General features: G+C 44.4%; 1 protein-coding gene across 5 annotated transcripts in view; it reads left to right on the top strand.

The window, feature by feature from the left end:
- NEDD4L (NEDD4 like E3 ubiquitin protein ligase) overlaps positions 1–17500 on the top strand; it is a 444386-nt gene that overhangs the window by 190055 nt on the left and 236831 nt on the right. For 4 of the 5 annotated variants that reach the window (XM_075328051.1, XM_075328060.1, XM_075328091.1 and 1 more), the window contains exon 4: positions 16189–16227. In XM_075328051.1, the coding sequence (XP_075184166.1) occupies positions 16189–16227 (39 nt within the window). Of the gene's footprint in view, positions 1–7902; positions 8039–16188; positions 16228–17500 lie in introns of those variants that run through there. The other variant, XM_075328080.1, reaches the window with a different exon arrangement.

The following is a 17500-nucleotide window of genomic DNA, read 5'->3' as shown; positions in this document are numbered from 1 at the left end:
ATTAGTGCATTCCTTAATCAAGAATCTGCAAAAACACTAGTGCATGCCCTCATTATCTCCCTCCTGGACTACTGCAACCACCTGCTTTGTGACCTCCCTTCTTACACTCTTGCATCCCTCCAATCTTTCCTACACTCTGCTGCCCTACTAATCCACAAGTCCATGACATACAAAGCCATCCGCAACCTGTCTCCTCCGTACATCTGTGATCGGTACGCGTAACCTCCGATCCTCACAAGATCTCCTTCTCTACTCCTCTCTTATCTCCTCTTCCCACAATCGCATACAAGATTTCTCCTGTGCCTCCCACCTACTCTGGAGCTCTGTACTCCAACACATCAGACTCTCGCTTACCATGGAAACCTTCAAAAGGGACTTAATGACCTACCTCTTCGGACAAGCCTACAACCTGCAGTAACCCTCAGTGCACTATAGAGCCGCATGACCATCTCTGCCCTCACCTACTGTTGTATCTTCACCCATCTCCTGTAGACTAAGCCCTCACGGGCAGGCTCCTCACCTACTGTATCCTCACCCATCCCTGGTAGTCTGAGCCCCCACGGGCAAGGCCCTCTCCCCTCCTGTATCTCTACCGCCCCTCGGCTGCGGCCGCCGAGCTGCTCGGATCCGTGCTCTCGTTCTACGGGTGGTGGCTCGAGCCTCTCACGGACCCGGGGGTCACGTCACTCTGCAAGGGGGTTGGCGTTGGCCACGGGGGATGCGGGTATTTGGTTTTGGGGTGATTGTTCGTGATGCCACCCACGGGTTGTGGTGATGCTGGGCACCACCGCTGTGGTAAAGGTATGGGGACTCCCGGGAGCGGTGTAGTGGCGCAGCTAGGTGTTGACCCCTCCGTGGGTAGGGGATGTTGGTCCCGGAGCCCGGTCGGGCTGTGGGCAGGGGTGCAGTGCGGTGCGGTGCCTGATGGCACTGTTGTACTCACGATTTAAACCACACAGTTACTGGTAAACCAAACTGAGGAATGAACGGGGCCCGCAGTCGGCTGCAGCTTCCTAGTCGGGTTGGCAATGTCCGCCTTTCTCCTGCACCTATGTTTGTAGTGTGACCACTGTGCCTGAGCACCGGTAGTCCACTCCCCGGCGTATAAGTGTCATAGGAGCCCCTGTTGCCCGCAGACGCTGGCCCTTGGTTCTCTGGCCTCTGGCGTTGGCTACTAATTGGACGGGTTGGGCTGTTGCCTTCAAACGGGACTTTGGTGGGAATGAACCCCTGAGGTCCAGACCGCAATCAGTTAATCCTGAATTGTAAAGCGCTGAGGAATATGTTGGCGCTATAGAAATAAAGATTATTATTATCATCTGACTATGGTGGTGGCATATAGCCTAGTCGGGGGTCTGAGTACCCTGCCTGGTACTCCGGTATCCAGTTAGCTCCCCGGTTCGGTTTCGGCTGGCCACTACCCTTTCCCGGTCCCTTACGGTTCCGCTGGTCATATTCCCGGTCTCCTGCAGGCGGCCACTACAGTCTGCCTGCCTGACTGTTTGAACCGTCTATCTGCACTGACTGTCTGTCTTCCTGCCTCAGGCCAGCAGACTCCTCAGGGGCATGTCTTTCTGCCTGACTCCGCCCACCTGGTGTGCCTGTAACACTGAGGGAGGCAATCAGGTCTTTGTGGTTGACTGGTGGTACCTTCCTAGTGTGTGGGGGGGGTGTATGTGATGTTGTGACCTGTGACCCCTGGGGTCCAGGGCCTCACATATCCTCATCCATTTCCTGTAGACGGTGAGCCCTCGCGGGCAGGATCCTCTACCCTCCTGTATCCTCACCCATCCCCTGTAGACTTTGAGCCCTCGCGGGCAGGATCCTCTCCCCTCCTGTATCCTCACCCATCCCCTGTAGACTGTGAGCCCTCGCGGGCAGGATCCTCTCCCCTCCTGTATCCTCACCCATCCCCTGTAGACTGTGAGCCCTCGCGGGCAGGCTCCTCTTCTCTTCTCTATCATCCTGTGCCTTGTATTGTTCATGGTTATTGTACTTGTTTTTATGCATACCCCATTTCACATGTAAAGCGCCATGGCATAAATAATAATCATAGTAACACTGATGGATGTCAAAATGTTTCCCTATCTCTGCACTGTGTGTTATAAGAAGATATCCAAGACTATATAACAATGTTGCTTGGGTTATGGCACCACTAGGTAACTTCTAAGGCTACGTTCATGTGCTGTGGAATTGCTGCGGACTTGCTATGCTGTGGAATACAGTAGCGGCAAATCTGATGAGACTTGAAATTTTGGAAATTTTGTAAAAATTGACCTTCGGTGCCGAGTTTTAATCTACGGCATGGCTGTCTGTCATGTTTTGGTTGTGGTTTGAGATGTCTAATTCGATTCGCAACCAATCAGATTTTCCCAAAAATGGTGGATTCTGATGAATCTTAAATATTTGGGATTTGCAAAAAATCCAACCTGCCGCCATTTTGCTTTGGTATTTTGAATTAAAACGTAATAAATGTCATATACCTGACCCATTTCACTTAAGTTACCGCAGCCCTCCGGTCCTCGACTTTTCCGGTGCGCCCTTCTGACTCTGAGGCCTGTCATTGGCCCCGTAGGGGTGATACAGGGGAAGAGATGGAAGTTAAGGAGTCACTAGTGGACCGGAAAGCCGAGGCGGCGTAATGACAGGTGAGGGCCCAGCACGGGCGCCTACATGAGGGTTTTATTTAACCCTTTGCCTGCCCCTTGGGTTCTACAGAAACCTTGTACCATAATTAACATCTTTGGTGGAGCCGGAATCTAAGTTTAAGACGTTCAATGTATATTTTTCCTATTTGAATTTGATTAAAAAAAAAAAAAAAAATTCTCAACAAAGCCAATTTATGGATTTTGCTGTGGTTTGTCTCCTGGGTCCACAATGAAAAATGAAAAATATATATTATATTTTTTCATTTGGCCATATTTATCAAAACTGTCTAGAAGCTGTTGTCCATAGCAACCAATCACAGCTCGGGTTTCATTTTTTAAACTGCTCTGATGAAATGAAACCTGATCTCTGATTGGTTGCTAATGACAACAGATTAAAAGATGAAACAATCATTTTTGATAAATGAGGCCGACTAGCTTCACCTCCCCTTGAGTTCCCATGGCAACACGTTTTGGGTCCCCCATAGCCTTCAGTATATAAGGCTTGCAGCGATGAGGTGACTTCACATTAGTGCCGTAGTAGTCATGTTATCACAAGGGCAGAAGTAAAAATGGGCCTAAAGGCCAACGGAGCCTCGTGGGAGGCATTTCAGGCCGTCTGCAATAACAGATCAGCTTCTTGTGGAATTTTATATTTCCAGGAGGGATAACAGAGGAATTAATAGTTTTATGAAAAATGGTTCTGTGATTACATGATTAATACAAGAATCTGGCAAAATACACACACTAGAAGTCTGATCTTCTTGAAAGGAGGACAATACTGAAAATCCTTTGGTTTTTTCAACATGGCCGTAGTATATACTTGCATGTAAGCCAGGAGCAGACTGGTCATTGGGGCATTAAGACACCCCCCCCCATATAACCTTTGACATGTGAAACATATTTAAAAGGGGATAGATATGGCGGGGGTAAAAGGTCTTTGCATTATCTGGTTCCTCTGTTGTTCTTCCTGGAATTTAATGAATAAATTGACAAGTGGGTGTTACAAGGTAGGAGGAGGGGGAAGGTTTACAAAGTCTGACACTGTCTGGTTTCGTACTGCAAGTTCTGCATTGTTCAGTTGTCAGGAACAGCACAACGTGCTGCCGTTGTGCTGTTCCTAATTGTTTTAGTTAAAACTGTTTAATGTTTTTCATGCTTGTCTCTGCTGCCATCTACTGGTCAGACCTTTCAGCTCCTCTGTTTCTTTTGTCCAGCCCATGGGAGTGTCTGCTGACCCTCTTGCCTCACTTCCTGGCATATTCAGTTCCAGCCAGAGATTGTGAGAATTAACATCCCTTATTGGAGCTGCTAGAAGCAAAGTCTTCTGACCTTAGTGGCTTCAGAAACAAGCATCACAAGAGAACCACAATGCCAGGTACTTGGACCACTGTACTCTGCATGTCCTAACCTTTGGAGAAAATAAACCACCATTGTTTCATCTCAGCATGTGCATGTTTAACTCTGGAGTGCTCTGGTCCTGTCTGCCTCACCTATAGGAAAACGAAGGTAAGATTCTCACAACCTCTCACAACTATGCGCCTTCAATCGCCCTTAAGTGGGGACAGAACAGCCGTTATTTCTTTTGTCCACACGGCCGTATGAGGCTGGATTTTTACTGGACGCGTGACACCATTCATTTTGCTTTATAAAGCACTAAAGAATGACAAACCAACCCCATTCCCTTTAAATAATGATGAAAAAATGGTTACCGTTTTTTTTGGATTGTTTCCCTGTAGGCTTCCATTGTGAGCCTGTAAAAAATCCATGTTATATTTTCTTTCTATGATTTGGAACAACACAAAAAAAAACCCCTGAGGGCATAAAAGGCAAATTTAACATAATTTCACACACAACCCTAAAAAAGGGCCAGACAAAATTTAATATTCGGTTGCACACAGTTTGGAATAAATAACTGCAGTCAGTCGCTTCCTATAATCGTCCACAAGCTTCTTACTCCTCTCACCTGAATTTTTGGACTCTTCTTTATAAACTGCTCCAGGTCTCTCATATTTGAGGCGTCTTCTCCCAACAGCAATTTTAAGATCTCTCCACAGGTGTCAATGGGATTTAGATCCGAACTCATTGCTGCCACTTCAGAACGCTCCAACACATTGTTTCCATCTGTTTTTGGGGGCTTTTTGAAATGTTTGGGGTCATAGGCCTGCAAACCCAGCTTTCTGACTCTGGTAATTAAATTGCCACCCAAAATCCTTTGGTAATCTTCAGATGTCATGTCTTGAACACAGTCAAGGCCCCCACTACCAGAAGCAGTAAAACAACCCAAAACATCTTTGAGCTTCTACCATATGTGACTGTAGGTGCTGTGTTTCTTTTCTTTGTAGGCCTCACTTTATTTTTGGTAAACAGTAGAATGATGTGCTTTTCCAAGAAACTCTATCTTGTTCTAATCTGTTCACAAGACTCTTTTTCCAGAAGGATTTTGGTTACTCGCATACATTTTGACAAACTGCAGTCTAGCCTTTTTCATGTCTGTGTCAGCAGTGGGGTCCTCCTGGGTCTCCTCCATTGCATTTCATTCACATGTGGACAGATAGTTAGCACTTACGCTAATGCCTCCTGAACCTGCAGGACAGCTTGAATTTCTTTGGAACTTGATTGGGGCAGTTTTACCACCATCTGGAAGACCCTGCGTTGCAACTTTTAATCAACTTTTCTCCGCAGTCCACTGTGATGGTGAGTTGTGTATGTCCAGATGCTGGGAGTGTTGCCTTGCCATTGTATTGTCTGTAGGTTAATCACCCCCTGTAGTGTTTTTGACCCTAGGTCCGGGGGAGGGGGCCTGGAATCCACCTAAACTGTTTACCTGGGAGACTAGGGAGTCTGGTTTAGAACTTTGAAAAGGAAGAAGATTGATCCTCTGATCTGAAGCTGCGGCTTCTCATAGAGATCTGGACATTTATCGATTTCTGGACTAATATTTGTGTTTCTGGACTATTTTACCCTCTGTATGGTGGATTATTGTATGGACCATTTGATTTGCTTGGAATAAATAGGTCTTTGGAATGTTCATCCATCTCTCTCTGTTTATTGTGTGATATCGGAGAAGGACCCAGTGACATCCACGTCCATGGAAATTGGCTACAGTGCCATGGGTTTGCTAACTTCTTGATTATGTTGCACACTGTAGACAAAGTATATATGGCTCACTCCTCCCTGTATGTCAGGAGTGGGAAACCTTTTTACTGCCATGGGCTATTTGAGTATTTGTAACCTCATTTGCTGTCATACAAAATTATCTACTTGAAAATGATCCTGCAATATTTGGTCAAACAATTAACTCCCCCTAATGTGATGGCTGGAATGGCTTCTCTGTGATGTGATGTGTAATATTGGGTGGAGACACTGGGTGTGCAGCACATGTCACTTAGGATACGCAGGCGTGTCACGTAGGATACGCTGGCGCGCAGGCGTGTCACGTGGGATACGCTGGCGCGCAGGCGTGTCACGTGGGATACGCTGGCGCGCAGGCGTGTCACGTGGGATACGCTGGCGCGCAGGCGTGTCACGTGGGATACGCTGGCGCGCAGGCGTGTCACGTGGGATACGCTGGCGCGCAGGCGTGTCACGTGGGATACGCTGGCGCGCAGGCGTGTCACGTGGGATACGCTGGCGTGTCACGTGGGATACGCTGGCGCGCAGGCGTGTCACGTGGGATACGCTGGCGTGTGCGCCGGCGTGTCACGTGGGATACGCTGGCGTGTGCGCCGGCGTGTCACGTGGGATACGCCGGCGTGTCACGTGGGATACGCTGGGGCGTGCGCCGGCGTGTCACGTGGGATACGCTGGGGGCGTGCGCTGGCGTGTCACGTGGGATACGCTGGGGGCGTGCGCCGGCGTGTCACACAAAACAGGACTACCAGCCTGACCACCACTGTCCCTGGGAATCGAGAGCCCGTGGTTTCCCTACCGTGCTGTATATACAGAAACCAGCTGAGGACCACACCCAGTTGGCTGATAAAACTGGATTTATAGAAAATGAAGGAGAGGAGCAGGAACAAAAAAGGAAAAAGTCTAAACAGGAAAACAGTGGCTTTTAAACAGGCAACAACAAAAAAATACATTTATTACAAGTGACCGGATATAATCAAAGTGGAAACTGCAATATCAAAATATGTCCCATATTCAAGCGGTTTAAAAAACTGAGCAGTCATGCTTTTCTGATCTCATAGGCTTTTTTTTTTTTTTTTTTTACAAGCCCTTTCTAACCAAGGGAACACTTGACACAACACTATTTACTCTGGAATCTGCTCTGACTTCTGTGTATTCAGAGATTTAGAGCCTATAGCGCTGAATGCATTTTAAAGTGATATCGACCTTTTACACGCTGCACCTTTCATGCTTTTAAATTATTCTTGTGCATTGTCTTTTTTCTGGTGATTGTTCTAAAATCTAGACATTAAAGTGTATGCAAAAGTAAAAATTACCATTAAATGACATACAACTTTTTTTCCCAATTAATTTTTTTTAACTCATCGGCACTAGCAATTTCAACACAACCAATTTTTTTCTTTTGAGTCAAGATAAGCTGCCGCCAGAGGTGTGGCCCAAAGAAAAATTTAAAGGGATTTTTTTCCACTCAAAAAGTTCATTTTAATCAATAGATCTTGGAATAATAATAATTTCCACAATTGGATGTGTTTTAATAAAATGTTTCTGTGCAGAGATAATCTTATATATGTGCCCCTTCTCACTACTGTGTAATGGCTGTGTCTGACTGTACTAGTACACATTGATAGGATTATCTCAGCAAAGGAATAATTTTTTTTTAACACATCCAATTGTGAAACTTATTATTATTCTTAAATCTATTGATTTAAAGTTAACATTAACTTTTTTTGGGGAAAACCCCTTTAAGCTCTACTAATTTTGGCCTACAAGCACAATGTGATATAATGTACTGGAGGTGTAATGCTTAATGTAGTGACCCAGTGTCACTTGGTCACTTCAGTTGGGTTCAGAAAGTACAGTAGATGTAATCAGTGTGAAATATTACACGATTGTGTAAATCTTAGCGCCCGCAGAGCTCTGCTGCATATTTGTGTTTGTTACATAATAATTGTTTCGGAAAGTTTTCGCTGTACACACGGCCATTGTTGTCATACAATCAGCCTGTGTCATAGAGAGTTGACTTTCTCTAATGAGGGCTGAAGGGCCGGCGCGGGGAGTTGTCAGACGTGTTTTTTACTATATAGCGCTGCGCTGTCATTGGAGAACTCCTTTATTGTTTACTGGGAGTCGTTCACTGCGGGCCGGGAGAGGACAGAGGTGGACGGGATTGCCCGAGCGTCAGGTGTGGAGGAGGCTGTGATGGTCTTGGACGTACCTTGGGAATAATTTGGGTTGGACGATTTCTATATGTCTTCTCAACGGTCAGTAAAAAAAAAAAAATCCTGGTCTATGGAGTGTGCTGTAGCAGAGCTGACGTGGTGACATGGGCTACCTTGTGCTTTGTGTTAACATGCTGCATTACTATTGTACCGCCCCCGTCCTAGCAGCCGGGCTGCTCAGATCCAGATCCGCAGTGGCTCGAGGGGTCGCCTGACCTGGGGGATCGTGCGGCCACTTCAGAGAAAGAGGGGGATTGGAAAGTCCGTGACGCCACCCACACTGCGTGGTAATATGAGGGACCACCGCTGCCGTTGGGGAGCCCAGTAACGATGGTGTGGCAGCCTGTTGTTTAACCCCTCCGTGGGTAGGGTTTGGTGTCCCGGGGCCCGTCGGATGGTTGGTGACTTGGTGCCGCTCGGGTAGGAACAGGGGTATTGCAATGTACTCACTCAGTCCAGGAACAAGAACACAGCCTGCAAACCAGATTTCTGAGCACCACTACAGCCTGTAGGGAGCACGCCTGGGTCTGTGCCCTTGGTTTTGCTGTGTCTCTGTTGGACCCTTGTGTATAAAACTCTTCGGGTCCCGCTCAACTGTATGGCTAACGGAGTGAGCTTGCTCTCAGGGTTCACGCGTAGGATTTCTTTGGACTGTATTGGGAAAGTCCTATCCCATCTGTGCGTTAGTACCCTGATTTTGGAGTGGGTTGGGGATGAATCTTGAAGTCTTCACCCCCGTCTGGTAAATTACCGGAACGAGTGAAGCTACTTTCCGGCCTGAGGTCCATGTACCCCGTCGTGCCCTGGCCCCTGCCCGGTGATAGCTCAAGGCCGCCGGCCGCCCTCCTCGGCAGTCCGTGCCTCTTGACACTAGCCCCTGCGACCGGGGTTCCAGCTCCTACCAGGCCCAGACGAACGTCTGCCACCTAGTACTCAAAAGCTCTTCTCCGTGACCTCTCCCTCTCAGTCACCATTCCACCTCCTCTCCTTTCACTCTCACTGCTCAAGCTCAACTGTCACTTTCTCCACTTTCCCCTTACCAACCCCCCATGTGGGCGGCCCTATTCCCTTCAGGCCCCCCAATGGTGTGTCTGGTAGGTTAAAGTGTGAAGTGTTCCTAGGATTTTGATTGGTTAAGCTGTTAACACCAAAGCACCAGGACTCGTAACCAAGGAGGGTGGATACCGTGCAGAAGGGCAGATTGCACAATACCCTGTGACGACCTGATAGGCCAGGGCATCACACTATGAAGTAGTAAGTGTTAATATCACATTGCGATGTATGGAGAAGTTGTTGGGGTTTTTTTTGTGTATTTTTAGGGTATGTTCTCTTGGTATCTAGTGTTACATCTGTGCCCATAAATACGTGTAGTATAAGACAATTTATGGGGATCACTATGTTCTCTGGTTTTGCGTCATTCGGTTATGAGCCTCAGTGAAATATTCTGTACAGTGTGTACATAGTGACATTTCATTTACCTGGATTTCATGGTATGTCATAGATTATGAAATATTCTGGATTACCAGTCATAGAAACTTCAATAATATGTCTGATCGGTGCCCCCCTTGCCTCCGTCAAGGCCGGCGGGCCCCCTTGCCTCCGTCGAGGCCGGCGGGCCCCCTTGCCTCCGTCGAGGCCGGCGGGCCCCCTTGCCTCCGTCGAGGCCGGCGGGCCCCCTTGCCTCCGTCGAGGCCGGCGGGCCCCCTTGCCTCCGTCGAGGCCGGCGGGCCCCCTTGCCTCCGTCGAGGCCGGCGGGCCCCCTTGCCTCCGTCGAGGCCGGCGGGCCCCCTTGCCTCCGTCTTTGTGCTCTTGGTAATGGTAAAACCCTTGCCCCAGAGCGGTAGCCGCCATCAGGCGGAGCACTGCCCGACCTTGTCATATTAACACTCTGCTCTTGAGAAACGTGTGTTTTGAAAATGCTTGTCATAAAAAAATCCGGTCTGTACAAGAAAGAGGTTTCCTTTTGGATGTCGTAATATTTTCTGTAAGCAGAGTGCACGCTCTTTATTCTACATACGCGCGTCCCGCTTTGTTGGCTGTCTGTCATGCACCAGGGGTAGCGGACAAGTTACCTATGAAGTGATCTTTATGTATGATATATTGTTGGGCTAGGTTGCCTAAGGTCCAAGATAATCTTGGGGATTATTAAGGAAAGCAGTGGCTCCCTGATATCCAAGGGGGCCCGGAAGCTCCTGTGCCACACAAGACCACAGTGTTTTAAATGGCACATGGTCGATGGGGGGCTAGTTACCATTTTGGCATTTAATTCCTTCTTGACATAGGACATACATCATATGTCTGGTGCCTGCATATGGAGCCGAGGTTGCTCTTCCCATGGTGGATGCCAGCTGTGCCACACAGCCAGCATCTGCCTCCAACAGCAGTGACTGGCGCTGGCTCTGGTTGCTGCTGTTCAAAATCCTTTAAATGTCGCTTTCAAGTTTTATCATTTAGGCATCATTCAGACATTCATAAATCTTTCTGCTCTCCCTGGCAGCCATTCAGTGAGAGGACCTTCCCTCTTATTGTTCCCTATGGATAGATATGTTTCATTGAGGACCAACTATTCGGAATCCGTTCACCCAGTGATGTAAGCTTTAAACTAATGGGCACCAATGCAAATACGCCACCAGCATTCCCAATTATCACGAGTCTTTAATACTATTGGTTTACTAATATAGGTCAGAGACCTTTTGGGCCCCCTAGACTGCCGGGTCCAGGTGGGATGGGAACCCTTGAACCCACTATACTTATACCCAGGGAATCAATCAGTACATTTTTCTTTTTTATAGCAGTCTCAACTGTGTCCACTATTGATAATTCATGGAAAACCCCTTTAAATCTAACCAAATATATCAAAAGGTTCAAGGAGGAGATTCTGAAGACTAACCACCCATGTCTATGTAAGAGTGATGGACTATTGCTATCACGTTCCTGCCTCCGAAGACACGAAGCGCGTTTTGTAGTGTAATGTGAATATTGTCTTGCATCTTTTGTGTATAATATGTTGTGAAATGTGATGTGTGGATTGGAATATATATAGTGTAACCTGTGATATGTAGTGTTGATAATGTGTATTGTGAAGTAGGGCATAACATTGTGTAGGAATCTATCAGACCCTAGTGTAAGCAACAGTTTAGTGTTGGGACTGGCCCACTATGGGAGGGGTCAGCTGCCAGGGTAAGAGACAGTTAATTCCGAAGAGTCAGTTCAAGAGAGTGAAGATCAAATGAGCGACAGTTATGGGTGGATAGTCTGTAGGTTGGGAGGTCACATACAGGTGACTTGTGGCAGTAAAGGGAATAAAGGAGACTGAAGGCAAGAAAGCGCAAACCTTGAGTTGACTGAAACACTGAATGCGAACTATGTTGAAACCGGAGACCAATCCTCAAATGGAACAGCCCCACACAATAGGAATCTGAGGACAGGACTCTAGCCATTAACCATCAAGGTAACTGGTTTATCCTAACTGGTGTGTGTGTGACTGAAGTCAACTTATCGTAGCTGATTCTCTCCGAGCGTCTGAAAGCACAAAGCTCTGTCTACTCAGACCATGGTGATGGGTCCCCTGATCTTCGCCCCTACAAGAAGACTGAACATGGGTGCCACAGCATGGGAAGGTGACCGTCATGGGTGGTACTGTAATGATGAGCTGTGTTGTTCTGGAACTCGCAGGACCAGTAAGATCTGAAGCAACCCAGTGAGAACTAGGTCGGTGTCTGAATATGTCTTGTAGAACTGTAACATGCTGGAAGATATGTGACCGCTATCTGAAGTGTAAAATTGTGTAGAATGAACCATTGAGTAAATAGTTGTTGCTTGAAACACAAACTGTTGGTCTCTTTGTATTAGTCGCCATCGGGTCCTGACCGGCCGACGTCAGCGGTAGTATGTGGCCTACACAGGTTCACAGCCCACACTTCACAAAACCCAGCCTGGACCATGTATTCGATGTGACGTTCCGGGGCGTCCGGTGTACTTCCATCATCGCCCCGAAACACTCTACATCTACAAGCAAACAGATCTTAAGGTTATGTTTATACAAGGTGGGTTTTTAGAGGAATTTTTGGAACCGTGACCTGCAGCGCTGGCAGTAGGTTGGTTGTTGCTCTGCGCAATAGAGTCCATTGATGCCCTATCCTCCTAGTATACCATATAGTGCCTGAATGCTGAATAATCCAATCATACAGTGCCAAAATGCTGGGGAATATAGCCGCATCTTGTGCAAATTGATGTCCAGACCATCATGGCGTTCGGTACCATTTTCATACATGCCAACTGTCCTTAATTAGCTGGGACTGTCCCGATTTTTCAGAAACAGTCCTGGCAAATGTGTGGTGAAGTTTGCTGAAATGGCGCAGGTTTTAAGTGAAGCCTACCTAGAAATGTACAATTCCTGCCTTGGTTAGGCACCTCTACATTGTCTACACTAATGTAGGTAACTATGTGTCAGCAGTGATGCAACGTTTGCAATGATTTAAGTCTTGCCCCCATAAGTTGGCTCTGTGTGCTGATACATGCAACATAAAATGTAGTCAGTGCTGTGTCGGGGTTTTTTTCCACTCATCAGTACAGAGCAGAGTACTGGTTGGCTTAAAGGGATAAGTCTACTCTGGTTGGAGGAATTAAGAAATACTGGCTATCATTGCCATGGAAATTCCTCCATGGAGAGTTGACTTAAAATTGTTTTTTCCCTGAGCAGTGTGTAGGTATCTTGTGCTGCTTTGCTCTGATGAGGTCTAAATGGGTGAAATAGCTGTCTACAGATGGGTCTCTGGTTTGGCTGTTATGAGTTACATTGTATATTTATCCCCACCCCCAAATATTTAATTAAAGCATATACAGTGATATGAAAAAGTTTGGGCACCCCTATTAATGTTAACCTTTTTTCTTTATAACAATTTGGGTTTTTGCAGCAGCTATTTCAGTTTCATATATCTAATAACTGATGGACTGAGTAATATTTCTGCATTGAAATGAGGTTTATTGTACTAACAGAAAATGTGCAATCCGCATTTAAACAAAATTTGACCGGTGCAAAAGTATGTGCACCTCAACATAAAAGTGACAATATTTTGTAGATCCTCCTTTTGCAAAAATCGCAGCCTCTAGTCGCTTCCTGTAGCTTTTAATGAGTTCCTGGATCCTGGATGAAGGTGTATTTGACCATTCCTGTTTACAAAACAATTCCAGTTCAGGTAAGTTTGATGGTCGCCGAGCATGGACAGCCGCTTCACATCATCCCACAGATGTTCAATGATATTCAGGTCTGGGGACTGGGATGGCCATTCCAGAACATTGTAATTGTTCCTCTGCATGAATGCCTGAGTAGATTTGGAGCGGTGTTTTGGATCATTGTCTTGCTGAAATATCCATCCCCTGCGTAACGTCAACTTCGTCACTGATTCTTGCACATTATTGTCAAGAATCTGCTGATACTGAGTTGAATCCATGCGACCCTCAACTTTAACAAGATTCCCGGTGCCGGAATTGGCCACACAGCCCCAAAGCATGATGGAACCTCCACCAAATTTTACTGTGGGTAGCAAGTGCTTTTCTTGGAATGCCGTGTTTTTTTGCCTCCATGCATAACGCCTTTTTGTATGACCAAACAACTCAATCTTTGTTTCATCAGTCCACAGGACATTCTTCCAAAATGTAACTGGCTTGTCCAAATGTGCTTTTGCATACCTCAGGCGACTGTTTGTGGCGTGCTTGCAGAAACGGCTTCTTTCGCATCACTCTCTCATACAGCTTCTCCTTGTGCAACGTGAGCTGTATTGTTGACCGATGCATATTGATACCATCTGCAGCAAGATGATGCTGCAGGTCTTTAGAGGTGGTTTGTGGATTGTGCTTGACTGTTCTCACCATTCTTCTTCTCTGCCTTTCTTATAATTTTTCTTGGCCTGCCACTTCTAGGCTTAACAAGAACTGTACCTGTGTTCTTCCATTTCCTTACTATGTTCCTCACAGTGGAAACGGACAGTTTAAATCTCTGAGACAACTTTTTGTATCCTTCCCCTGAACAATCTTTGTTTTCAGATCATTTGAGAGTTGTTTTGAGGAGCCCATGATGCCACTCTTCATAGGAGATTCAAATAGGAGAACAACTTGCAAGTGGCCACCTTAAATACCTTTTCTCATGATTGGATACACCTGCCTATGAAGTTCAAAGCTCAATGAGGTTACAAAACCAATTTAGTGCTTTAGTAAGTCAGTAAAAAGTAGTTAGGAGTGTTCAAATCAAGAAATTGATAAGGGTGCCCATACTTTTGCACCGGTCAAATTTTGTTTAAATGCGGATTGCACATTTTCTGTTAGTACAATAAACCATTTCAATCCAGAAATATTACTGAGTCCATCAGTTATTTAGATATATGAAACTGAAATAGCTGTTGCAAAAACCCAAATTTTATAAAGAAAAAAGGTTAACATTAATAGGGGTGCTTAAACTTTTTCATATGACTGTACAAACCCCCCCCCCCCCCCTTGAGCTGAGTTTAGGCATCTCAATCAGCCAAACAGTACACTGCTCTTTACTAATTAGGGGTAAAAACCCAGCAACATTTTCAAATGCTAAATTCCAGAACTTTATATTCTTTACCAGGGAACATTTTGAAAATGCCCCTTCTTGGTCAGTGGTCTACATTTCTGGAATGTATTGTCTCCCAGGGCTATGGGGTACTCTGTCCCGGGCCGTGCTGTGTCACAGTTATATAATTGCCGATGCCCGGTTCCGTGACCCTGGGGACACTTTTAAAAGGGTGTATATACAGGGGAGTGAAAGAGTTTGTATTGTGACGCCACTTGCGGGCTGCGGTTATGGTGATGGAACCACCGCTGCACAGTCGATTTACTTCTGGGGCTGATGGTGGCAGCCAAGGTGGTAGGCCCTCCGTAAGTAGGGCTGGGCCCCAGGGAATGGATGGAGGGGTCTGTCGCAGAAAGAAGAGACCACACAGTGGGGATACAGTGCAACTTCTGTTTATTCACTGTCAGATGGAATAGTGGCCTCAGGACTGCTGGTTCAGACTCCTGGTCCCTTTTGTCCCAGTGCCGGTGTGGTGACCTGGTAGTCTTTCCCCGAAACCTCTGACTTGTGGTTGGGACCCCGTAGCCTTGAGTATTTCTGGGTCCCTTACTGTCTTGGCAGTCTCTTGTCTGTACGGCGGTCAGTGCTAACCCTGTAGGGTCGGTGTTCTATTCCGGTTCCTGTTTCAATCTTTACTGCTGGTGCCCCCAGATTCTTTGGGTCCGTGAAGGTAGTTGTCAGTTCTCGCGTGAAGCTGTCGCCTGATCTAGGGCCCTGCGCCCCTTTTGTACCCTGGTTCCAGAGGTACCTGGCTGTACCATCCCTGACAACCACTCTCCTTGCCACCTGGGTCACCGTTACACAACCCTGTCTGGAGACACATCCATCCATCCATCCACTTCCACTGTCACTCCCTCTCTTGAGTGTCTGTCTGTGTCTGTCTTATCCCCTCCCCACCGGGCTGTTTCTAGTTGACTGGACTGCCTCCACCTCTAGGCGGCCATCCATTGGGTCCTGGACTAGTCAGTCATCCCTAATGGGTAGTGGGGAACTGGGGCTGTTAGGTGTGTTGTTGGTACTGGCACCGGGCTTCCAGGTCCCTGGGGTAGGCCCTGCATCTTAATCAGGATGCAGTACCTAGAAATGCCCTGAGGGGTTCAGGGGCGCTACAGTTTTAGTTGTCACTAACTTTTCTAAGTATGGATGAGAAATAGAATTTGTACAAGGCTGCTTTTATATGGTTTTTGTGCTTATTTTTTACATTATTTTTATTTTTTTTACTTCACTTTTTTTCACACATGTATGTGTCATTGTTTTGTTCTCGTGATGATTTCATTGCTGTCATTGATACGTTCTAGAGTCCTCTCTCCCCTGCCCGGGACCTACATGATCTCCCTGCTATCTATAGATCTCTATTTTTAGGACAAAATTACTCTTAGATCTCCCTAGTCACCAATACACTTCCACCCTCGGAGGTCACTGCCGGGATCCCATTACAGAGCTGCCACCTCGGCCTTTGTCACCTGATCTTTCGTGAACGTAAAGTAATCCCCACACTCCCTCCATGAAATATGTACGAGAATCGTCCCCGATTGTGTCGTCACTCACAATGTCAACAATTTTAACTTTTTACATTTTTTTTTTCTTTTATTTTTAGACGCTGAATCCAAAATGGAATGAGGAATTCTTCTTCAGAGTAAGTCAAATAAAATAAATAAAAATATGGAAATCTGGATTATTTTTTATATATATATATATATATATATATATATATATATAGATATATAGATATATAGATATATAGATATATATTATAGAGATATAGATATATGATATAGAGATATAGAGATATAGATATAGAGATATAGATATATAGATATATAGATATATATTATAGATATATATAGATATATATTATAGATATATATAGATATAGATAGATATATATATTATATATATAGATATATATAGATATATAGATATATATATTATATATATATATATATATATATATATATATATATATATATATATATATATATATATATGTGTGTATATATATATATGTATATATATATATATATATATATATATATATATATATATATATAGATATATATTATAGATATATATTATAGAGATATAGATATATGATATAGAGATAGAGATATATGATATAGAGATATAGAGATATAGAGATATATAGATATATATTATAGATATATATTATAGATATATATAGATATAGATAGATATATATATTAGATATATATAGATATATATATTAGATATATATAGATATATATAGATATATATAGATATATATAGATATATATAGATATATATATATATTATATATATATATATATATATATATATATATATATATATATATATATATATATATATATATATATATATATTTATTTTATATATATATATTTTATATAATATATATTTATATTTATATATATATATATATATATATATATATATATATATATATATATATATTTATATTTATATATATATTTATATTTATATATATATATATTTATATATATATTTATATATATATATATTTATATATATATTTATATATATATTTATATATATATATATAAATATATAATTTTTTTTTTTCCTTGCAATATTTTATTTTAGGCCCCCAACCAAGTTGGGAACAGAGTGAAGAGGTCATGGCTGTTTTTCCATTAGGTTTTGTCCATTAGGTCTGTTTTTAGAACGTCAATTGGCTTAGCAGACAAGCGTAATCTCCAGTCTCTAAGCGCTGGATAAGAGCAGAGTACAAAGCATGAGAGGTAGCCTGCCAGCGCTGAGGCCCGGTAATGACTTACACAGACCTGCAGAGAAGGGGTGGACGTTAATCATCTGCATATACAGACCCAAATGTCAAACATTAGCTCCGCAATGGTGCCCCTATGACTTACGCAAATGGATCTCCTATA

This window comes from Anomaloglossus baeobatrachus, chromosome 1 (genome assembly GCF_048569485.1).
Source record: "Anomaloglossus baeobatrachus isolate aAnoBae1 chromosome 1, aAnoBae1.hap1, whole genome shotgun sequence".
In the NCBI taxonomy this organism is placed as follows: Eukaryota; Metazoa; Chordata; class Amphibia; order Anura; family Aromobatidae; genus Anomaloglossus; species Anomaloglossus baeobatrachus.
This window is presented reverse-complemented; position numbering and strand designations above follow the sequence as displayed.